Source organism: Panthera onca, chromosome A3 (assembly GCF_046562875.1).
Source record: "Panthera onca isolate mPanOnc1 chromosome A3, mPanOnc1 haplotype 2, whole genome shotgun sequence".
NCBI classification, from domain to species: domain Eukaryota; kingdom Metazoa; phylum Chordata; class Mammalia; order Carnivora; family Felidae; genus Panthera; species Panthera onca.
This window is the reverse complement of record NC_138341.1, coordinates 73,063,786-73,089,253: the sequence shown is the minus strand read 5'-3', so window position 1 is coordinate 73,089,253 and position 25,468 is coordinate 73,063,786. Positions and strand designations below refer to the sequence as shown.

The following is a 25,468-nucleotide window of genomic DNA, read 5'->3' as shown; positions in this document are numbered from 1 at the left end:
CAAACAAACGTTAAGAAAAGTACCCAAGATAAAAGTACCTCAACTAAGTTTGAAATTACACACATCATGAAAAGGAGATTCAGAATAAATATTTTAAAATACACAATGGGACTAAATTAAGTTTGGCCAAACAGATTTGATTCAGCCCTAATGGTATGAACAAATCAGTACATCTTAAAAACACTTCCAGCAATTAAATCCTTACTATGCTAGGATTTCAATCTAGTATCATTGTTTTCTCAAAAAGGACTGTGAACTCTACAGTATATGGTGGAAGGGGACTTGACTATTATTTGAATGGAACACAGGAAAACCCTGCTATGCAAATGTGAAAGGAAATGATGAAACTACAAATATTTTTAATTTACAAAAACATGGTAAATGTATCCGAGAATCATCAAAACATATTTACCAATACTGTTGCACAACACCTCTAACTGGCTTGAAACATCACATTCTTTCAAGCAACATATAGCAAACTGCTTTCTCAAGGACCATCTGTAACAGTGACTAGTGAAAACCCTTTGAACTATTTTTCAAAAGATTCTCATCTCTCTTTTTAAGTATTTTAGCTAAGTACAACATTGAAACAGTTTTTAAGGAAGGAATGTATAATTTTTAAAAGGCATTTAATCTCAATTCGCTTAATCAAAGGAGGTGTGACAACCAACGCATGTAAAATTAACCTTAATCCGCCAACGAAAACACGCAAAATGTCTCCTAACAATTCCCCTCCTCCTTAAAACAACAACCGTACACATAAATATGGTACTGACCTCCACTCCCACTGAGAGCAGCTAATTAATAAAGAGAATAGTTACGTTTGGAGACCAAGGTGCCACATCCTACCTCATATATCTCCCAAAATAACCACATCATCAAAGTAGAACTGAACATTATTTTTGCTAAAGCAAGAATCCAACCCCCGGGAGCTTCAGCCCTTAGACAATGGTGGTTACCAGACAGAGCTGCACAGTTGGGTCCAAATGACACATTTCACTAGGCCTTGGACACAGCACACACACTCACACTCTCCCAAGGGGCCAGTTCCAAGGAAGGGGCGTTCAAACCCCACTAGGAGACGGAGGGTAGCACGGAGGCGTAGGGGTTTGCTAGGGGAGGACAGGCGAGAGGGGTGGTCGATAGAACCGAAGGGTAACTGCACTGACGCGAGGGAGGGGACTGGAAATGGCCGATGGATTCTATATTTATTTATTTAAAGGTCTTGATTTAACGGGTCTTTCCCAGGGGTTCTGTAACTAAAGCCAAACTGCGCAGCAAACATTACGGGGTTGGGAGAGTAGTCGCTGCTCCCCCTACCCCGTGACTAGGGAGGGGGGTGGGGGAAACAAGTTCCCCGGCCAACACCACAGACCACTCGGATTCCCCCCCTTCCCCCTCCTCCACAGGAAGGGGGAGGCTAACAGAGAAAAGGGGGAAAACAAGTTCCCCAGCCAGCCCCACCGCCCGATCACTCCCAGTTGTCCCCCCCCCCCCACCTTCTGTTAGGAAGGGGGAGGCTAAACCGTGGAAGGCAGCAGAAAAGGGGGAAATCCCACATTTTGCCTCCCCCCACCCCAGCCACCAACAGACTCCTGCGGGGTCCGTGAGCCAGCGAAGGAGCCAAAGGATGGGTGGGGGTAGAGGGTGCCGAGCCCCCGCAACCAAACAAAGCGCGGCCTGAGCGAGAGCCCGGGCGAGTGGGGAAGCCGCGGTTTTTCCTGCCGTCCGGGGCCCGGGCCGGGCTGACACTGCGGCACCGGGGGACCCGCCTCCGCTCAGCCTCCGTCTCCCACCCCGGGGGCGCACAGGCCTCCCCCGCCCGCCCCGGCCTTCCTCCCCGCGGGTCCCGGCCGGCCGGCGCCCGAGCCGGAGGGCGGCGGGGAAGGAGCGCGGCCTTACCCCGCTCGCCGGCGTTGTTCCGCTCCTGGGGCAGCGGCGGAGGCGGCGGTGGCGGCGGCGGAGGCTGCTGCTGCTGCGGCGGCGGCGGAGGCTGCTGCTGCGGCTGCTGCTGGGGCGGCTGCGGCGGCGGCTGCTGCGGGGGCTGCTGCTGCTGTTGCTGCACCGGGCGCGGCCGCGACACTCGCCTGGGTCTCCGGTTGGCGGCTCGGACGGAGTTCATTTGCCGGGCTGAGGTGGCGGCGTTGGCGGAGGGACACACACACACACGCACTACGAGCTGCGGGGCAGGAGAAGGGGGTGGGGAGGGGGAGGAAGGAAAGGGGGCGAGGGGAAGGGGAGATGGGAAGGGCGGAGGGGGTGAACGAGACCCCGATTCAAGAGAAAGGCCGGCGGAGACAGACAGAGACCGAGCGAGGCCGGGCGGGAGGGCCTGACGCACGGGGAAGGCCGAGGCCGCCGGGCGGGGCGGCCGCGAGGGACGGAGACAGAAAGACGGGCAGAGCGAGAGAGAGAAAGAAAGAAAGGGCGTCCGCCCGCCTGGGGATCCCGAGGCGAAGCGCGGCGTCGGCGGGTGAGGAGACAGACTCCGGTCCCGCCGACTCCCGAGCGGCGTCTCAGGCGGCGGGGGGAGTGGGCGGGCGGGCGAGGAAGGGAGAAGGAGGAGAAGAGAGGGAGAGAAGGGAGGGAGGGAGCAGGGGGCGCCCAGCTCTTTTTTTTCCTCTTCCTCCCCCCACACCCCCTGAAAGAGATTTCTGTGAGGAATTTTTTCTCTCTTTCTTCGGCCTCTTCTCTCTCCTCCCCCCCTTCTCTCCTCGGCGAAGGGGAAATGAGTGTGAAGGGAGGAGATAGAGGGAAAAAGAGGCGTCGTCGTTCCTCCTCCTTAAAGGAACCTTTCCTCCTCCTCCTCCTCCTCAACCCCGTAGCCGCTGCTTCTGCTGCTGCTCCGTGGCAGGAGGAGCCATTGACACCGCCGGAGCCTCCACTCGCCCAGTGGGTTCCTCCCCGCCGCGGGGCTGGCCAGGGGCGCGGGGGAGGGCCGCGGGGCGGCGGGGGGAGGGGTGAATGGGCGGGGAAGCCAAGGGGCGGGGATTTCGGCAGAGCAGCCAATTGGGGGCGCCCATACAACCTTCGGGCCAATGGGGCCTCTGGTCTTATGGCGAAGTCCCTTCCTTCAACGCCCTGTTTCCTCTCTCGGGTTTCCTCCCTGCCTCGCCTAGGAGGGGGAAGGAGGAAAGGGGAGTGTGGTGGGGCGGGTGATAATGGGGAGGTATCAGGGCATATAATAGAGCGGGATGGGGGGGGGGGGGCGAAGAGAGCGCTAGTGCGTAGCGACGATTCTAGGAGAGGAGGTGCTCGGAGGAAAGGGCGGGGGCTGCTGATGTAATGGGGAGAAGTGATTAATCCTTCGATTCGCCTTTTTAGTCCTCCCCCCGCCCCACCACCACCACCACCTTCACCCAATTTTTTAAGCAGAAAAAAAAAAAAAAAAAAAGTGGAGCTAGGGAGTCGATCCTTGGTAACTTGCGTTTTCTGTGGTAGGTACGTTCAAAGTGTGAGCTGTAGGGAGCGCTAGAGATTTTGTGCCCTTTAGCCCAGCTGAGGGTATTTGCAAACCTTGAAGATCCAATTTACCGAGCTTTCAGCCTGTAACCGAAGTTTGGAGTAGTTTGCTAATCTTCGTGACTAAGAGGAGTCACCTAAATCTTGAAGAGGTTTTGGTAAACAGGCAATAGACCTTGGTCAATTTATTTTTTGGAAACTTGGTCTATGTTCAAGAAAATAATATGGAGAAAAAGGAGAGAAGTAAATGTGGTGAGGTTATGACTGTTATTTAATTTTTTTTTTTTTTGATCCCACAAACTCAAAGGAAAAGAAAAAAACCCAAGAGGAATTATCTTTGGTATCTGTATCTGGTCCCCTCAGCATAATCTGTCCCCAAGGAAAACGCGTTTTTATTCCCTAGCTTTGTTGTGATGGCAGAAAAAGTGCCCTTTCTCAATTCTTTCCGCTCTTTTTTTGTTTATTTTATGGATGTGGCAAAACTGGCAGTTTACCTGATTCTCTGGTTTGCAGACCTTTGGGTGATTTCTCTCTTGTTTGAGTTTGATCAATTGCTATCTAGGTTTGAGATAGGTAATTAAGCGGTTGCAGAGGGTGATAAAATAACGCTGAGAGGGAGAAAAGTATGTACTTGGGGAGGGAGTGGAGAGAGGGGCAAGAAGAGATGAGCCAATATTGTGCAGGGTGTTTGAGTCTTGGATTTAATTATGTGACTTCGGGCATATCACCTTTCTAAATAATGAGGGTCCCTCACCGTAAAAAGAACTTATTTTGGACTACATAATCCCATTTTCAGTTTTTAAAAATGCTGTAATTTTGAGATGATTTCTCTTTGGTCCTTAAAATGTTGAAATTTACATCTAAGTTTCCTTTTCCAAAAAATATTTGAGGAGGGGGCTGTTAGAAAACAACTGAAGAACCTAAGGTTTTTATGATTGTTAACTAGGTGCCAATGGGTAAAATTTTAGATTTGGTTGAAATAAATATGAGGGGGGAGGAAAATTATTTACTATTATACATATAAGTGGACCCATAATTCTGACTTTTCTAAAAGTTTACTTTTTTATTCAACAAGCACTTATTAGTTCCTTCTGTCCCTTCTGCATTACTCTGTAAGGTGCTAAGAGAAATACCAAAAATAAAAAGGTAAAATCTTGGGCATAAAGAGTTTGTAATTTGGCATGGCATAGTCGAAGATTTACTTACATTAATTCAGATGTACAAAGAAATTGTAGCTTGTTTCTGTAATATTTAACCTTTTTGAGTCCCCACATTATCCCTCTCGCTCTCTCTTTTTTTTTTTTAATTTGAGACAGAATGGAGGAGAGAGGGAGGGGGTGGGGGGGAGAGAGGGAGAATCTTAAGTAGTCTCCATGCTGAGTGCTCAACACAGAGCCTAATGCGGGACTCGATCCCACGAGCCTAGGATCATTACCTGAGCCAAAATCAGGAGTCAGACACTCAACCAACTGAGCCATCCAGGTGCCCCGCCCCCTCTTTTTTAATAACAATGATCAGTCTTTGAGATTTTGTTTCTCCATCCCCCTCTCATTCCAAGATATGTATGAAGGCCAAAGGTTACTGTATAAGGTACAGTTAGAATGCCCTTCACTTTTTTGGCATCGTAGATTTCTAAATTTATTATGACAGTTCTCTGGCATGTGGCAGTAAGATGACTGGTTCTAACAAAACCAGTGTATACTATGACAATTTTCTGATAGATGGAAGTAAAGTGTCTTAAGAAAGGGAGTGTCTTGTTCTAATTTACACCGTGACTAGTGGGTTGGTAGCAGCCGTGGGGGATGGGAAGGCCTGCATGGCATCAGAGAAGCCAGGCATGCCAGTCCTTTGTTATCCACTGGTATGGAGTGGCTGCTATGGTCTGAAAGCAGGACTGATAGTCTAGAGGTAAAATTGGTCATTTCTCGTGTTTTGAGGTATCATGCTGGTATCTTGACTGAAGTACATACATGAGCCATTTGCCTTATGTACTACAACCTCAATACTGACTGACCCCAAGTCCCTGTGGGTCCATTGATTCTCACAATGCCACTCTCTCTTCTCACTGAGATATATGGGAACTTCCGGATTCCCTGAATACCACATGTAGGCCTTGATGAGCCAGGAGCCTTGCTTCGGGCTTATCTATTGAGCCATCTCCCGCCACCAATGTTGCATTATCCTCCTTACGTCATATTGAACATGCCATCAAGCTGAAAGCTGAGCTTCTGGGGGACTCAGTCTCTCACAGGCATGCTCAGGGAAGCAAACCACTATCCCCAGTTTTCCTGGATCTCCCCAAATCTGTGTGAACTATATACCTTCAACTATATACCTCCAATCATAGTTTCCACCCTGAGAAGGGATGGAAGGTAAGCATGGTGGGTCTGATTACCTCTTCCTTGTACCCCTGTCTTCTCTCCATCATCCCTCAGGGCTATAAGAGAGGAATTTTTCTCCTTCTTAAATGTCAGGAGCTTTCCTTATGTACCATAGTCTCTTCATTCTTGTGATGGTATCTGCTCTGTACCCTTTCTTGGAGCCATGATGGCTGATGGAGTGCAAGAGAGAAACTAGTTTAACAGTAATGGAACATCTATTGGGAGATAACAAAAAATATTATCCTATCCCCAGATCACTGGTTCCTACATATTTTTAGTCTATCTTACAGGATTCGATGTTAGAATCTTCTTCATGCAAAAGTGTTCAAAGGCATCTTAAAATTGTGGAACTTGGGAGTTGTTAGACTGGGCCTTGGAGATCATGTAATTTTCATTTCTGTATTTGACAGACTGGGAAGCTAAAGTTCAAAGAGGTAAGGTGACAAAAAAAAAAAAAAATCCTGTAACTGCTTAGTAGCAAAGTTACTGTTTGCCAGTACAGTGCCCATTCCATTCACAGGTATATATAGACCCAATTCCCCCATGAAAACCCCAAATATTCCAGATATTGTTATCCATTGCCAGGTCCACCTGTGTCAGTAAATACTCCTTCCTGTCAGTTAGCTAGGATAGATACTATGTGTGACAGGAAAAAAACTTAAAGGGGGTTTTTATTTGGGATAGGAGTCTCCTAGAATGATTTCAGTAGACACTTAGAATAATTTCAGAGGGCTAAATTCCCTCAGGGTTTGCTCTCTCTTCAAGTACATTTGTGTTTGTTTTTCTCAACTAATTACTGGTGCTTAACAGGATAGTGTATGTAAAGTTATTTGTTTATAAACCCTATCACAATAGGGATGTGGAAAAAATAAGCCCTTTAATCATTTGAATACCTGGCAGGTGATATTTACTGTGATTTTTAGCATGTCAAAGATTCAGCCTCCCTTTCCTCTGTCATTCCATCATCTAGTCCCAAGCCATCAGCACTCAGTGAGTTACATAAGACACCTCAGAGCTGCTCACTCCTTTTATGTCATTTAGGAAATTAGTTTGATCTGAATATGGTTTTCCTGAAGGAATAACCAGCTGTTTAAAATATCCTTGTTAGAGTATGAATGACTTATCTCACTAAGCTGCAGAAATTCATTCTTTAGTACATGCTCAGATAATATTTTATCAGTTAGACAGTGAAAATTAACTTGGAACTAAGGATTTAAATTTAATGTATATGTGGGAAAACCTGGTAAGCACGCACTCCAATGATACTTGTAATAGAGGTTATCTTTAAAGAATTATAGATTCAAACTTTAATACCCTTCCCTGTGGAATAATAGAGACATGGCACTCTTTAAAAAAATTAATTGTGTTCAAGATTTAGGATGAGCTGTGACAGACAGTTGTAAATCTTTATTTTTGCTTTTTAAAAGCAGAACCCAATTTCCAAGCACTGAGAAAAGATGAGGCCAAATGATAAGAGTGTATTATATCTTGGAAGAACTGATAGGTGACCAACGTGTGGGTAGATGTCAGAGTGGCAGACTAACAGGGAGCTTTGGACTTGGGCAAATCACTTACCCTTTCTGTGCTTTAGTTTCTGCCTCTGTGGAATGGGAATGACAGTAGTCCTTATTTCATGGTATTATTATGAGGATTAAACAAATTAATACCTATAAAATGCTTAGGACAGTGCTTGGTGCATAGAAGGGGCTCAGTAAAGTGTTAGCCATTGTTGTTATTGCCGTTGGTGTTGGTATTGTTTCAGGCCATACTTGGTGATTTTCAAAAACACATAGGCATTATATGTAGGGAAGCAGACATGGCTCTTGTTATAAGGAAGTATGCCTAGAAAATGAATAGTACTAGAAAACTTTTTACAAGGCACGTACAAGACAGCACCAAAGGGGAGGGTCAGGCTGAATGACAGCAGGTGATGAGGCATGGACTGATGGGAGACCTCCCTGCAGGATTTCTCCACTCAGGCAGTATTTGAACAAGGATCTTGTGGCAGATGCAGAATACTCTGGCATCTTCTCACTGTGGGAGCCTCTTAAGAGAGAGTACGAGGATTAGGTCAGGAAATGGATGCATAGGCCTAGAAAGGAGACAGCAGTTGGAGGTGTATCTGTGTTTGTGGAAGAATTGGCTGCATTTAAGTACCAGATTAAAATTTACGAACTCATTTGGGCCTCCTTGAAAAGAGTAGGGATGATAGAAAGACATGGAACAGGAGCAGAGAAAGAAGTGGCAGAAAGTAATACATGAAGTAGTAGAAGTTACTCAAGGACTGGAGAATCTGAAAGCTAGAGGAAGTGGGGTTTAGGGGAGGAGCACATGTCAGAGGACAAATTAGACTCCTCTGTGATCCTGAGATTATCGCTTTTGGAAGCATCAGCAGAAGCTTCAGATTCGGGAATCTGTTGAGAGTGATAATCCAGCTAAGATACATTTCAGGAGAGCAGATCTTGCAAGCAAGGTTAATAGACCTAAGGAGTTCTAGAGCAGGAAACAGCGGCAGCAGCTGTGTCATGAAGTTTAAAAGGCTTTGGACCTGGAGTGGACAAATGCAGAGAAGACCAGCTGCAAGGCTATAAGCACGGACTACAGGGTTGCCTGTTGTTATTACATATTTTTTAATGTTTATTTATTTATTTTTGAGAGAGAGAGCAAGTGAGCACATGAACGGAGAAAGGGTAGAAAAAGAGAGGGAAGCACAGAATCCAAAGCAGGCTCCAGATTCTGAACTGTCCGCACAGAGCCTGATGCGGGGCCTGAACCCATAAACTGTGAGATCATGACCTGAGCTGAAGTTGGATGTTCAACTGACTGAGCCATCCAGGCCCCCCAGGTTGCCTATGATAAATGTGGCGTGCTGTGTTCACACATGGAGGTGGAAGCTATGTCACTTCACAGAGACCTGGTTCAATGTAACATTAGTCTTTTCGGCCAGAAATACCAGACTCAAAAGGGAAATGGAAATAGAAGGGTTCAGAACATGGGAAGGATACCAAGAGAAAGAAGGAAGATTTGGGTGTGATCTAGACATTAGGGATGCTACCTCTGAAAACCTCATTTCTCTTTGTACCTGATTGGGTTCTATGCCCATTCTTTTTTTGTTGTTGTTGTTCATTTATTTTTGAGAGAGCACAAGCAGGAAAGGGGCAGAGAGGGGGACAGAGGATCTGAAGTGGGGTCTGCACTGACAGGCTGACAACAGTGAGCCCAATGAGGGGCTCGAATTCATGAACTACAAGATCATGACTTGAGCTGAAGTCAGAGGCTCAACTGACTGAGCCACCCAGGCACCCCTCTATGCCCATTCTTGAATGAGCCTCTGGGGAGGGTGAGGATTACTCTTAGACCAATTAGACTTGCCCCTATAGCTTCAGATGTGGTCAGCTGATGGAGGAAATGTGGGTTCATAGAAAAAAATTAGGGTTTTTTGAGGAAAAAGAGGAAGATGTTGTATAGGAAGTCAACTATATCCCTATTAAAAGCAACTAAGACGTCCTATGTCACAGTTAACCTCTTATTTGGAAGTTTATCCCAACTGATTTAAATTCACATGTAGCAGTTGGAAAACTGACATATTCTAATAGGCTTCCTGGCAAGGCAGAAACCAAAAAGATGTTCTCTCTTCATCCTTTGTTTCCCATACATTATTCCGCTTCCCCCAGGTAACACTCAGTCTGCTGTAATCTCTGGTAGGCAACGGCAACGAGGGGCTGTCTGTTCATTGGATCCTAGAAACATCATTTTGTTTGCAAAATGCTGCTGCTGCAGAAGTCACAATTGCTTCTACATTTATGGGACTCGAGAGATTTGGGTGGGTTACTTCATTTTGAAGGTGCTGAAGGCTCTACACCCATTGTAATGGAAGAAGGTTCAGGGTGCAGCGAAGGCTGAAGGAACCCAAGGCACTTGAAGGAGAATCCTCCGACAGGTACTGAAAGGATCAGGAAACCAGGGAAAAGAGTAATTGGATTCTGAAGGTCTTTGAGTTCAAGTTATGGTACAAATAGGAATTCATTTTGGACTTGAATTTCTGTTATTGTCATTCCATTTCCAACCATTCTTTGTTGTTTTATTTGGACTTTTGAGAGTAATATTCTCTGTTGACCAGTTTTAGACAGTATGACTAGGTATGATTTCAGATGGGAAATAAACTAGGGAGTGAATATTTGGCCAAGGGTGCAGTACAGCCTGGAAGTTAAATTGATTTAATGACCTGTTGTGACCCATTACCGAAACTCTTAGGAAGACCAGCTTAAGCTTAACTGTGCATCTCAGTGGTCCCAGGAAGTTAGAGCAAGGAGCAGTGGTAATGACCAAGGGAGCTGCTAATCTTAATTGGACAAACTTAGCTGAACAAAGTTTGCTTATTAAGCCCAGTTGTTAAAGATTAAATAAATAAATAAATAATGGGGTAGGTGTGGAGGGTGGGGTGGGGAGGGCTGTTCAGGGCTGTCAGAGCTCATGAAGGAGGACATTTCCACTCAAGCTTCTGCCTCTATTTACCCTCTTATTAGATCCTCCACATGGAAAAAGTGACTAGCCTGGTCAGAGACTCTGGAGACACTTCACTAGAAGGAAGGATCATGACACTGAAAAACACTTTCCTTTCTTACAAGTCTAATGCCTGCTTTTTTATTTCCTACCCCTAGGAATCTGCTTTGCAGATACTCTCTCCGGGGTGGGGGGAGGGTAGCATGGTAGCGATGGGCTATCTCAGCTAAGGAGGCCTAATTGTCCTCCTCTCCCTTTTTTGTTCTCAACTCCATGGGTCTGGCAGGCCAGTCTCATCCTGGCACCTGGTTGGGTAGATGGACTTATAGTCATCTACTGATGACTTCTCTATATGTTCTGTTCTTATTCTCACTCCTACTACTCTTCTCTTTTCTGGCATACTTGAGGGGGGGTCACAGGACTTAGATTTGAGGTTGGAAAGGTTGCTCAAGAGGCCTCACTTAGACCTTCTGGCCTCTACCCAGCCTTGATCCAAGCATTAAGTTTGGGCATTTGCCTGCTGACTAATAAAGTGGTACTGGGGTTCTCACTGGGGCATAGACATGGGCATGCGTGTTCCCTCAGATAAGTTGGTCAGTAGAAGAGGTGGAGGTAGCATTTGATTTTGGAATTCTACCACCAATTTTTAATACTGTTTTGGGGGACAGATGGTTATTTTCTACATTTTAAAGCCATGAATGTGTCTTACAAGATGTTGCCTAGCTCAGAAATTCCCAAAAGAAAAATGAAAAAAAGAACAAGACCTTCAGAAAAGTTAGAACTGTTTTTGTGACATATAAACTGGAAAAAAAACAAAAGAACTTATAAATATATTTTGAACAAGAGTCTGTAGTTGTAATTTACCTCTATGCCTGGTGAATAAACTATTGTTCTTCAAGTTATAAATGAATGAAAAATGTGAAAGGAAAGACAATTCCAAATAAGTCGAAACATTATTATATTCAATGCATGTAATAAATTCTTTATTTTAACCATAAAGAGCTATACATTTTATATTAATAGAAAATGAATTTCTCTCTGCCCTCAGCTATTTAAAGGCTATTGGTTTGAAAGGGTGCCAGGTGACTCCTCTCCCCAGGGCTCCCATATGACTTGATCCAGTCCTTTCTCAGCCTTCCACTCTATCATTTATCTAATGTGGCTTTGTTTGTGCCACCTACCACAGAGCCCTCAGATTCCATGGGTCCTTTTGAAAAGATAGGCTATTGCAAGGAGTGGTGGGGGTGGAGAGGACAAGGGTAAAAACTGAAAAGATAAGGAGACTCACGACATACCTATTAGAATGACTAAAATCCAGAAAGCTGACCACACCAAATGCTGGTGAGGTGAACAGCAACAGGAACGCTTGTACACTGCTTGTGGAAATGCAAAATGGTGCAGTAACTTGAGAAAAACATCTAGTGATTTCTTACAAAATAAAACATACTGTTACCATAAGATGCAGCAATCTCACACTTGTTGGTATTTATCCAAAGGAGTCGAAAACTTCTGTCCACAGAAAAACCTGCACGCCGATGTTTATAGTAGCTTTATTCATAATTGCCAAAACTTGGAAGCGACATATTCTCTCCAGAGGAATGATGGTAGCATAGTAGCGATGGGCTATCTCTGGTAAGGAGGCCTAATTGTCATCCTCTCCCCTTTCCATTCCCAACTCAATGGATCTGGCAGGCCAACCGTAATCCTGGCACCTGGTCAGGTAGGTGGACTTGCTCAGTTATTCATACCTCTCTATATAAGTCTTGTCTTTCAGTAGGTAAAGGGGTAAATAAACTCTGGTACATTCAGACAATGGAATATTATTCAGCACTAAAAAGAAATGATCAAGCCATGAAAGGACCTTAAGTGCATACACTAAGTAAAAGAAGCCAATCTGGAAAGGCTACATACTGTATGAATCCAACTATATGACATTCAGGAAATGGCAAAACTGTGGAGACAGTAACAAGGTTAATGGTTGCCAGAGGTTAGGGAGGTGGGACAGTGTGATAGGCAGAGGACAGAGGATCTTTTGGACAATAAAGCTACTCTGTATGATACTATAATGGTGGATTTGGTCATTATCAATTTGTCTAAACCCATAGAATGTACAATGCCAAGAGTGAACCCTAATGTAAACCATGGAGCATTTAGTGGCCTAAATGCTGCTTTAAAGGGAAAAGGGTGATAAGCCTCATACATGTGTCAGCCATGTCAAATGACATTGGCTTTATGAAGCTCCTTTCCCTGTCATATTTCTATTCAGTATGCAGTGAATCATTAAGGTCAGCACTTAGAGTTACATAAAAAATAATTGATGAGAAAATGTTGGTATTTTTGTTCACTACCCAACTGGAGAAGGGGCCTTGGTGTGGAGGTCCAGGTTTTGGGGTGTGAAAACAATGGGGAGTCTTACCCAATCCATTCTCATAACTTCCCCTCCCCCACTTCAAGAGAGCCTCTGACACTGCAAAAATTTACACTTACGGAAATCGAAAATTAAGGAACTGATCTTTTTGTATAAGTAAAACCCTCCAAGCTACTGCTTACCTAGGATCACAAATGAAAGGAGTTAGACTTTTGAAAACAAACAGATCAACAGATTAAACACCCTGGAGTTCTAATAGCCCTAGTTAAAAACCCTTAGTTAAAAAGTAAACAATTAAGAGATACTCATCAAAGGTGGACAGCTTTTAGCATAGAAGCTTGTAATTTTTTTTTTTTCTTTTTTTAAGGAAACACTGCTTGGAATCCATCTTGTCCCAACAAGAAGGTAATAGAGCTCTTCAGTCATCACAGACCTCATTTAAAGGACTAGGCCCCATCACAGGATGTGTCTCCTTTTTGATACGGATCAACTTTATTATGTGACTTATTTTAATGAATGCTTAGCATAGCATTGGGGCTATTTTTTTGTTTTAAAGTATTATTTGTTATTAGTTTTGAGGTCAAAATCCTTTAGGAAATAAGTGAACAAGGCAGTAATTTTTCACCTACAAACCAGTGTTGGGTGAGTAAATACAACCAGATATTCTTAAAGGGTCCACTGATGAGCCCCCTTTCCAACCTTACTTCTTGAACCTAAACGGTTTTCCCTGTTCCCTTGATTTTCACCTCTAGTGTCCAACCTTTGATGGTTTGGATTCTGATCATTATTTGTTCCTTACCTTGTATCATGTTTTTTGGATCTGTACCTCCCCAGATCCTAATCTCTATGCTGTGGACCCTGAGCTGATAATTCAACCAAGACTTCCTGTTTCCTTGCTTCATAATTTCATTTGGCACTACAATGAAGTAGAAAAATATCTAGGCTTTGCAGTCACACAGACTAGGGTTTAAATCTTGACTGTACCACTAACTGTGATCTGATGTGGGTAATATATCTCTCTGATGATCATTTTCCTTTTTGGTAAAATGAGGATAGGAATACCCACCTCAAAATATGATTATGATTGGAAGTAGACAGTGGTAATGGCTGTATTACATTGTGTCACTGAATTGTACATTTAAAACAGATAAAAATGGGAAATTTTATGTTATGTGTATTTTACCACAATTGTAAAGAAAAAGAAAAAATATGGTTGTAGAAATTAGTCTGTAGAACACACATTACCATACCTGGCACATAGTAGGCTCTCAACAAATAAGAACTGTATGGCATAGAATATTTTATGTTGGAAGTACCAAAAAAACACAACTCAAGCTGGTTTAAGCAAGGAATGTACAGGTTCATGAAATTGAAAAGTCCAGAGGTATGGCAGGCTTTTGGATTAATTTATTTTACTGAGGATTGTTTAAGTCTTTAGTCACTAAGGGTTCAGTGTCTTTCCATCTTTCCACTCAGCCTTCTGCATTGCCAGCTTTATCCTAAAGCCAGCAACTCTCATGATCACAAGATGACTGCCTACACCTCCAAAAAGTACATGTTCCCTCATCCACATCTAGGGAGAATGACTGGGCCCCAGCACCCTAGCAAATATCCTGATATTCAGTTGCTTAAATCACAAGCCTGCCCTGGAACCAAAAGTTGTGCATGGGAAGATGAAATGTGATGGTTGGTTTAAACTAACCAGGTAGTGGGTCATCTTCCTTGGAAGCACATGGGCTGCGTGGGGAGAGGTGGATTCCTCAAATAAAAACTGAGAGACTTGGTGGGGGTGGGAAACAGAGCTAAGAAGCTGTGGAGACAAGCAACAAAAGTCCATTTTTGTAGCTATTATCATTATTATTGGCTATCTTGGCCCTTAGCCCTTGGCTCTTGGCTATTTCTTTGGAAATCATTAAAAAAAAAAAAACTAAGTTGTTATTTTGAGTAAGTATTTTTTCAAGCAAAGAAAGATCAATAACTATAAAGGTAAGTTTAATTTAACTGGCTATTAGGCATCTGGAACACCAGCCAAACAAGCAGCAAAATGCATTGAGTAAGAGGTTTAACAAGAATGAATGTCAGAGATGGAGAGCAAGGAGGAAGCTAGAAAGATGGTATTTGCCAAAGTGCTAAACCCAGAGGGTGAGATTAGTTACTGGTCTATTCTTTACTGATGCCAGGTTAGAAGCCATGACCTGGGCCAGGACAAAAGGGGCATTCCACAAAGGAGAGTTGACCAAAGAAACATCTCATTAAAACCCAATTTTGCCTGCTCTGCCTGTGCCTTTGCAGCCACAACCTGCCCATCTATAAGATTCCTCTCTCTTTGACCCAGCCCCCATCTAATGACTCACTGATTTCTGCCAATTTTATTTCTGTCCCTTCTGCCAAGAAGGCTCTTCTGCATTCCTTTGCCGCATTTCATCTGGCTAATTTCTACTCATTGGTTAAGACCTTAAATCGTGTCTTTTCTTCCCAGGAAGGCCTTCCAGTACACCACCACTGCCCCCCCTCCCACCCCCAAGACACACAGCACAGGCTGATTTAGGTAATCCTGTTTGGTACTCCCTACCTGCCATCAATGCCCGGTAGTTTAGTGATTTACCTGTGTGATCCCAATCCCTGACCACTCTCCCTACACCACATTAAAGCTTCTGAAGAGTAGGGACTTTATCTTGTCATCTTGCATCTTGCATGATGTCCAGCACAGTGTCTGGCACATAGTAGGAGTTCAGTGAATCAAAGAGGCAATTCCTTCGGTAACTACCTGATCTCCTTTTCTCCAGGACTTAAGAAACAGAAGGACACATAAAAAGCAAAGTGTTTTCTCTACCTCGAAAGGAGGAGTTGGGAATAAGGAATACGGAGCCAGAAAGATGTTTTGTGGCTGTTTGTACCCACTTAGACTTTGGAAGTGGTGACAGCAGAATCAAAATTTTCAAGGAAATGCAGAATGCCTTTTTCTTTTCTATTCTCTACCTTCAAACACTGTTCCTATTCCCAAACTATTAAAGCATATTTATTTTCTGTATTTAGTCACATAGTGTTCACAGTTTTTATGTTGTTTTTTCCAGTCAGAGAATAAGGATGCGATTATTACATGAAAGTGACCATTATAATAGTTCAGACTTATAAACACTAGTTATTGGCATTTACAGAGTGAAGCAAGCCACCTGAACAAAATACCAGGTGCTCAGTAAACTTACTGAAATACCTCATTCTGGTTACAAAGAGCTCATATGACCTTTATGTAGGGAATTTGTTTACTGTTTAATTTATTTTTCCATTTTGAAACAGAGATTCATCCATTATAGGAAAGGAGCCAATTACTGGGTAAACACAGTAACACCTAATGACTATACCCTTTGGTATTTTGTCTCAAAACATTTTGCATTTCTTACCATACAGACTTGAAAGTATTTTAACATTACACTAAAATGAGATTAAGTGTAATTTTTAATGTTCCAGGAGGTAGAACACTCAGCCCTGTTTCTCAAGCAGGCTAAGCTAAAAGGTCTTGTGCTTTGTCTGGTGGTTAGGTTTTGATAATAACCTAAGGGAAGAAGTTACAGAACTGAGGGCTCACCTTGATCATTTCTTGTAGGTTTCTGGTTACTTAGGATTATTTGGAGGCAGAGCCAGCTATAGGCAAATTTCCTAATGTAATGTTTCTTTATGCACCATTTCCACTTGACCCATGACTGCTTTCAAGCCCCCTTCTCCCCACTCTTGGTGTCTGTCCTTCCTGCTAGGTCCTCATGCTCTCATGCTGTGCCTTTCTGACCAGAGCAGAGGGCCACCATGCTGTTCCAATGTAATGGCCCACATGTACACCTTTCTCTGTCTCCCATCACTCCCCATAAGAGTTATAATAACTTTCTTATTCTAAAGTAACTTCAAAAAATCATATTTTAGTGTTTTCTCAATTCTAAGACATTCTCCTCTCCCCCCCCCACACACACATTTTGGTGTTTATGAGATTAGAATTAATTTTACAGTCCCTTTCTTTTATCTCCTAAAAAAGTGGTTACTACATCTTTGGTCAATCCTACAATCAAAAGTATCTTAGAATTGCAGAAGTGTGGTATGAATGTACTTCACTGGAGATAATAAGGTTTTTTTTGAAGAGTCAGCTATTGCTGCATGTGGAGATTGGAGCGATCACACAGCTAATTCAAACAGAAACAGGACTTTTGGGTGGGAATATATGAATGACTTAGACAAAAGAAACTAGTTGTTAGTTGCTTATATGGACTAATTGTTGTCCAGATAATTATCTTAACCTCCTTCACCCTTTTACATCTCCTTGTTTGGGAATTGGAAGCTAAGAAAATATGAAGCTAAATGTCTCTATCATGTAAAAGATAGAGGATCTTAAACTTTCTCTCTGCACAAATTGTCCAAAAGTCTAATATCTGTATTAAATAAGAGGCCAGAGTTATAAACAGAACTCTCCACAGTACATCCTTGATGTAGAAGATCATCTACTGCAAAGGTCTCAAACAACTCCTAAGGTCTTCCCTGAAATGACTGTAACTTGATCTCACCTATTCTCACTAAAGAGGTGATGACTGCTTTGGTCACTGGTCTGTGGAGGGGGCAGATTGTCAACATTACTATGACTACACATGGTTCTTGCCTTGGGTAGAACATTCAGAGATATCTGAGCCCCATTTGTGATGTTGAGCAAAAATACACATATTTTCTTACAATATATAGAGGAAGACAATTATAAGTTGAAAAAAAGCACTTTTCTAGGTATTCACTGCCAATCTTAGCTGTCAAAATAAAGAATAAAATGGAAATTCTGAGGGCATGCTTGTCCCTAACATTTGGAGTTCCCAGGACAAGAGTGCAGATAGAGGGCTACATACAAAAGGTCCAATTTTTAATTTTTAAAAATCATGAATCAAGGTTAAAAAAATTAAATAAATGTGTTCTATCCATCTTCCTTGATAAATATACCGTTATTGTGACAAAAAAATTTAATGTATAAAGCAATGGTTTTTATATGACTGAAAGTCAGCTAAATAGCAAAAATGACTGAACTTAATTATTATTATACATTTGGGCGTTCTGTTGATGGGCTCATGGTGTTTGGATGAGTAGGAAGATAAAGATGTACATAGGTCATAAATTACTACATATTTATTTTATTTTATTTTTTTCAGGAAAACCCTAATTCTAGTGTTTTAATCCACACAATTTGAGTTCTGTTGACACTAATAGCAAAATTTTTCCTAAATCAATAGACTTCTTAGCTTCTTGTTTAACATTCTATCATGGAAATGTAAAAACATTTACAAACGTAGACATAGAGCATAAAGAACTCCACTGGACCTGTCACCCACCCTTAAAAAGTATTAATGCTTAGTCAGTCTTGCTTTATCCATACTACCCAACTCTCTATATCCAATTATTTTGAAGCAAATCCTAGATATCCTAACATTTTATCCATGAATATATCAATATGCATCCCTAGAAAAAAGGATCTCTTAAAAAATTAATCTTAATACTATTTTCATGCAAAGAAAGTAATTCCTTAATATTAGATGTTTAAAAAATTTGCTTTGATAGAATTGGAGAAATTTTAGTCTGTTGAGGCAGTAGCAACTAGAATTGTCAATAAAATTTCTAAATCAGTGCTCATATTTGGAAATAAACCACAAATTTTACAGATCATGTTCAAACGTTTTAATGGGGCTGCTGCAATCATGATTATTATCAGAGAAAATACTACAAAATTTTAATTTTGTCATATAAATTCTATCACTTATAAGTTTTTTTTCACCAGCCTATCAGCAATATCTATATCCATACAGTGTTAAATTTTCTTTCAGTTTTTTCCATGCTGAGACATAAAGAAAAATAGAAAGAAAAATATGTGGTTCAATTTGTTTAAATCTCTTTTCAGAGGGGAACATACCTCTACCTATAATGTATAGAAAATAGCATCTACCTCTCCAGACACAGATATATAATATATAGATATATAGTTGTATACAAGCAGGTTCCTAATTATGCAAACATTTTTATTCCCTTCTTTGAATTTTCTGTTATTTTATTGGAATATCATTTTCATTGTATTTGTCACATTTAGCATATTTCTACTTAGAAAAATCATTTTCTTTAAAAATTTAAAAAGCATTTTAAATTATTTAAAAAGTGAAATAGGCGGGGCGCCTGGGTAGCTCAGTCAGTTAAGCATCCCACTTCGGCTCAGGACATGATCTCACAGTTCGTGCAGTCAAGCCCCGCATTGGGCTCTGTGCTGAGAGCTCAGTGTCCGGATCCTACTTCAGATTCTGTGTCTCCCTCTCTCCCCTTACCCCACTTGCACTCTGTCTTTCTTTCTCTCAAAAATAAAATAAACATTAAACATTTTTTTAAAAATGAAATAGGCAAGTTTAGATCTATGTCTTATGTAAGCTTCTGCTAACATCATTAATAGCAAGCAACAGTCCATACCAAATAACTATTGTTAGCACAAAATTAAAAGTATTTTCCACCATAGACCACAATTCCTTATTTGAGGATCTTTTATGGTTTTACTTAACTATCCTAGTTCAATTCACCCTCTTATCTAAATTAAATCTAATTTCTCCAAGACCATCTTTTAAGAACTTTTTTCTTTCCTTTTTTTTTTTTTTTTCTGTTTTTTGTTTGTTTTTTTTTTGAGAGAGACAGAGAGACAGAGAGAGAATTCCAAGCAGGCTCCTCATTGTCAGCACAGAACATGATGATACCCACCAACAAAACTATGAGATCATGACCTAAGCTGAAATGAACCCTCAACCGACTGAGCCACCCAGGTGCCCCCTCCAAAAGCATTTAAATGGCATCTCCATTGTTAACCAGAATGTCTGTGAGGTCAAATCTGACATGTGTTTGATCAAGATGATCCAGTTTGGGCCAGATCCAGAAAGTACTGTATATAATCTTTAAATCACTCCAGATAATATTGTTGCCATTGCCAGAGTTGAGGCCATACTAGGAATGTCCTGCTAGATATTTAATAAAGTTGAATGTGTTTGTGTTTGTGGAGCACAGCACCCAGGGCAAGTGCTCCTCTTGCCTGAGTCTAAGAGTGGCATCACAGACCGATGATAAATGTATGTATTAATGATACCTTATAGTATGTATGTGCTATATTTTTTGAAGTGCTTCCACATTTATGACTTCTTTTGATCTACCTATGAACTAGGTAGAGCAATTAGAGATGAGAAACAGAGGTCTAGAGAGGTTAAGTGATTTATCTAAAATTACACATCTAATTAGTGGAAGAACCTAGGTCTGCATACACATGTTTTCCTCTTGTACTATGTTATACTGTGCTGTCTCCTTAATGTTTTTAAAAGAAAGAGACCTGACAGTTGGACAGGCTGCATCCCAACATTTTTCATTCCTTAAAACCCTTTGGATTTTAGAAAAGAAAATAAATACAGGCCAATGACTGAGAAAAAAAAAAGTCATGTGTTCCTTCATATCTGTCCGTGTGGGACCAATACATACTTATTGACCAATGTTTCAGAAACTGGAGATTTATCTCCTTCCAGGCAAAGATTCACTTGAGTAATACAGAATAAATCTTCCAAACAACGAAGATCATATTCTTAACCTATTCAGAAGGTATTAAGTACAACTCTGGAAACATAAACTTTGGGAGCATCTTCTAAGAGCCGGGGATTTTTGGAATGCAATATACAAAAATACTTCCTAGTGTAATATACAAGGCCTGGAAGTATAAAACATTAGTATGAGAATGAATATAATCCTCTTTTAATCATGCAAGCCAGATTTCTTGTGAATTCTTCTGCACAGTTTGCTTAAGACTGCCTTGGTGTCTCTGCCTTCTGCTCATACAGACCCAAGACTTCAAGTGCTGACTAAAATTCTTTTTTTTCTCTCCACTTTTTAGTACCTTTGAAATTAGGATGCTATCTTAAATGAACTAGAACATAGTGAACTGTTAGTGGTGTTTACCTCCGGTGAGTTCTGTGTTGCTTGCACTCTCTATAAAAAGAATGCATTATTTTGATAATGAAAACAATTTTAGGCACAAAATGCTCTGTGGTTTACACACCATATCTCTTAATACTAAAAGAATACCAAGAATGTAATAATAATAATTAACATTTCATAAAGTTTTATCTTCATGATGGATTTCATAAGCCGCTACTTGATACTTCTGAGATATTCTTCATAGAAGTCAGCAGTGAATTATCCACAATGGAAAAACTCCTCAGAACTCCCTGGTAGTCACCATATTGTATTGTAATTATCTTTTGCCTTGGTCATTTTTTCCACCCGAGTGGGAACTCCTTGAAGGCAGGAACTGTGCCCATTCATTTCTGTGTATCCAGTGCCTAACACAGAGCTGAATATCAAGTTTGTAAAGTAAATTATTGAATGAAAGATCTGTAGATACTCAGTATTTTTTTTGACTGTTATTTCCACCTATGCAATTTAACAGTTTTCCTGTGAAGAGGGTGATTATTCTTTGCTAGCATATGGCTTATTCATTTTTCCTTTGTGGATGGTGAATGGCAAGGCATAAACAGGAAATGTTATTTTTAAAACGTGTATGGGGGCACCTGGGTGGCTCAGTCAGTTGAGCTTCCGATACTTGATTTCAGCTGAGGTCATGATCCCAGGGTCATGGGATCAAGTCCTGCATCGGGCTCCAGGCTGTATGCTGAGCATGGTGCCAGCTTCAGATATTCTCTCTCTCTCTCTCTCTCTCTCTCTCTCTCTCTCTCTCTCTCTCTCTCTCTCTCTCTCTCCATGCTCCTCCCCTGTGCATAAGCACATGCACATGCTCCCTCTCTCAAAAAAAGTGTCTCTATTTTCTCCCCTCAGTCATATATAACTGTAGCTCTTTGCTTTTTGTTGGCCAATCTGTTAATCTATCTATTTATTGTATAAGCAGGTAAAGAAAATCACTTTCCAACTTACAACTAAATTAAATATCTTATTGAGACAGGTTGAGAGTAGGGGAAGTTTGAAGTACTTTTTCTTACTACTTAAATCAGAAGAAAATATTTTGCCAATGAAAATTTCTCATCTGGTCTTTAAACTATGGTATCATGTCTATATACAGAAACTCTGGGAGAGTGTTCTCAGTTCCTAAAACTCCATGGTGAATGACTGAACATTTTTTTTATAGGTTCTGGTACATGAATGAAAGTAAAAATATTTGGCAATTCATGTAATGGGAGAAAATAATTTCAACCCACATATCTGACAAGGGGTTAACATCCAGAATATATAAAAAACACTTACAACTCAACAACAACAGCAAAACCAAATAACCCAATTGAAAAGCAGTCAAACGACTTGAATATATTTTTCCAAAGAAGATAAACAGATGGCCAATAGCTGATGAAAAGATGCTCAACATCACAAATTACTAGGGAAATGCAAATGAAAACCACAATGAGATATTATTTCACAATCGTTAAGATGGCACACATACATACATATATATATGTATATATATATATACACACATATATATACATATACATATGTATATACATATATATGTGTGTATATATATATACATATATATATGTGTGTGTATATATATGTATATATACATATATATACACACACACACATATATACACACACACACACACACACACACACATATATATATATATATATATATATATATATATATATATATATAACAAGTGTTGGTGAGGATGTGGGAGAAATTGGAATCCTTGTATACTATGGGTAGGAATGTGAAACGGTGTAGCCTCTGTGGAAAACAGTAGGGAAGTTCCTCAAAAAAGTAAACATAGAATTACTATATGATCCAAGAATTCCATTTCTCAGTGTATGCCCAAAAGAATTGAAAGCAGGGACTCAAACAGATATTTGTAGACTAATTTTCATAGCAGCATTATCACAATAGCCAAAGAATGTAAACAACCCAATTGTCCACAAATGAACAAACAAAATATGGTTTATATATACAATGGAATATTATTCAGTCTTAAATAGGAAGGAAATTCTGATATATGTCACAACATGGATGAACCTTGAAAATTTTATACTAAGTGAGAGAAGCCAGTCACAAGAAGGACAAATATTGTATGATCCACTAAAAGAGGTACTTAGAGTACTCAGATTTGTAGAGGCAAAAAGTAACATGGTGGTTGCCTGGGGCTGGGGAGAGGGAGGAACGGGGACTTAGTGTTTCATGGGTAATGTTTTAGTTGGGGAGGATGAAAAAATTCTGGAAATGGATGGCGGTGATGATTGCACAACGAGGTGAATGTACTTAATGTCACTGAACTTGACACCTAAAATGGTAAAATGGTAACATTTATATGTATGTTTTACCACAATTAAAAAAAAAAGTTTGACATTTACTGAGCACTTGTTTAAAAGCACTTTCACTTGCAGTATTTTATTTGTTCCTCACAACAACCCTGAGAGATAGGCAGGGCAGTTATTATGATTCTCGTTTTACCGATGAGGAAACAAAAGCTCGTTTGGTTTAAGTAAATAGTCAGGGGATACAAAACTAATAAGTGGCAGAGTCGGAATTAGGACCCAGAACTCTAGTCCAGTGCTCTTTCTTCTATCCCAAGCTGCCTCTCACAGAAGGGTTCCTGGACCCTGACAGTTGACGCTGACATTGAATTCACTGGCAAATGCCCAACTTTCACTTGGAGCGTGTACATAAAGGCTGATTCCAAAGAACAGTCTTGAAAGGGCTTTCTGGAGAATGTGGACAAAACAACAGGCGCAGAAATCATTAACAACACGTACCTTCCCCCCCCCCCCCCACAACAATAATATTGTGAAGAGCAAGACAGAAATATGAGAACTGAAGCAAAGGCCAGGAAATGCTCTGCCACCATGCGTGAATTTGTCATGGCTCTAGTTCCTTTCTAAACAATTTTTAAGGGACAAATCCCTCGTTAGATGGGAATTTTGATTTTCTCAAATATTCCTTCAACTTCATTTGCAGGCCGTAAGATGATTCTTGAGAATGTTCTTAACTGTGGTGAAAGGAGCTTTATTGTTTCCACATAATACAATTTGATCTGTGTCTGATAGCTTCTTTGAGAAATAGTGATGATTTGTAAAAATATAGAGACGTGAAGAACAACAGCACAGACTTTTATCGTACAACTGCGTGTTCGCATTCTTAATTCAGCCCTGTAAAATCTTTCCGGTAAATTAATTACAGCTAAGAATCAGAAGGGACCATAAAGCAAAAACGGCAGAAGATCCACAGCCAGCTGTTCTTTAAAAATGGAACACTGATTTTTATTTTTAAGTATTCAACAAACAGTTCCCTGAAGCACATCCTCAAGAATCTCAATCATATATTGTTGGTGGACTGTGAAGTTTTGTTTTGTGTACCAAAGATGGAAAATGTCGGTTCCATAATAATACATTTCTGTATGTTCAGGTTATTTTTATGGCAAGCCTGAGAGCTGGCATTTCATGGTGGCAAAAAGTTTCAACGTTTAAAATATAATAATAATTCTAGAAATACCAAAAAAAATGCTTCAAAAGTTTAATAATGATTTTTCTTGGGGGTTCAGGCGTGTTTCTCCACCCCTGTGTGGCCATACATCTCCTTTTTCAGTATTTTACATATTTTCTGCAATGAACATACCTCGCATCTACAATGGGAAAAAATAAAATTTATTTTAAGATAACAACGGTTAGGGAATCTTGCAGGTCAGTTCTCTGGGCAATTGTCTTTTTGATTGAAATTAACTGAAAAAAAAAACCCGAAAAGTAAAAAAAAAAAAAAAAAAAAAATGTGTTCTTTAGTTTTCAAATGAGTAAATATATAATGAGCTCCATTTTACAGAAGAGAAGAGTGAAGACCAACACAGTTAAGGGCTTGGGCTAAGTTCACCCAACTAGTAAGCACCAGAACACGTAAACCCGAAGTTCCACCCTGCCTGTAGGGAGGTGGTTTGAGGGGAGGCCTGTACTACTCAGTCTACATTCTGTCTGGTGATTCTGAGCAGAATAGGAGCACTTAAAATTTTTTTTTAATGTTTATTTTTTTGAGAGAGAGAAAGAGAGTGAGCACAAGTGGGGGAGGGGCGGACAGAGAGGGAGACACAGAATCCCAAACGGATTCCAGGCTCCAGGCTCTGAGCTGTCAGCACAGAGACCAGGGCAGGGCTCAAACTCACAAACCACAAGATCATGACCTGAGCCGAAGTCAGATGCTTAACCGACTGAGCCACCCAGGCACTTTAAACTCAAACATTGGCACACCATGTTTATCTCCAGTTTGATAAGCTTGCATATAAATTAAAGATGCTCCTCTATCACAGAAATATGGTTCATTTGCTCGGAAGCATCTTTTTGTATTAACGATTTCAGATCTTCATTCACAGACTGCAAATGAATCATGCCTGCAACCACAATGAGTTTCCACATATGTCTTATAAAATTAAAGTATCATTACAAGTCATCATCCATGTGTGCATTTCTAGTAACTATTACCCAGAACGTCTTGCTGGTGCCTTTGGGGCCCCTCTAGTCACCCCCAATCTTATTTCAGTGAAGGCCTCATTTATCCTCTTCTGTCTCTTGGTTTAGCTAATGCTAAATCCTGTGATTTTAGGTCTCAGTTTTGACTGTAAATCTCACTTCCTTAAAGTTGTCTGCTAGTTCCCTGTAAATGACACATCAAATCAATAATGATATCTACCATTAATTGAGAGCAGACCATGTAGCAGTCACTTCATACCTGATATTT

The 25,468-nt window shown here is 40.9% G+C and overlaps 1 protein-coding gene across 1 annotated transcript in view; it reads right to left on the bottom strand.

Annotated features, from left to right (window-relative positions):
• FBXO11 (F-box protein 11) overlaps positions 1–2,916 on the bottom strand; it is an 84,395-nt gene extending 81,479 nt beyond the window's left edge. Inside the window, exon 1 of the mRNA XM_078444437.2 lies at positions 1,903–2,916. Coding sequence (XP_078300563.1) covers positions 1,903–2,122 — 220 coding nt within the window. The 5' untranslated portion in view covers positions 2,123–2,916. The remainder of the gene's footprint in view (positions 1–1,902) is intronic.
• Positions 2,917–25,468: the final 22,552 nt, after the last annotated feature.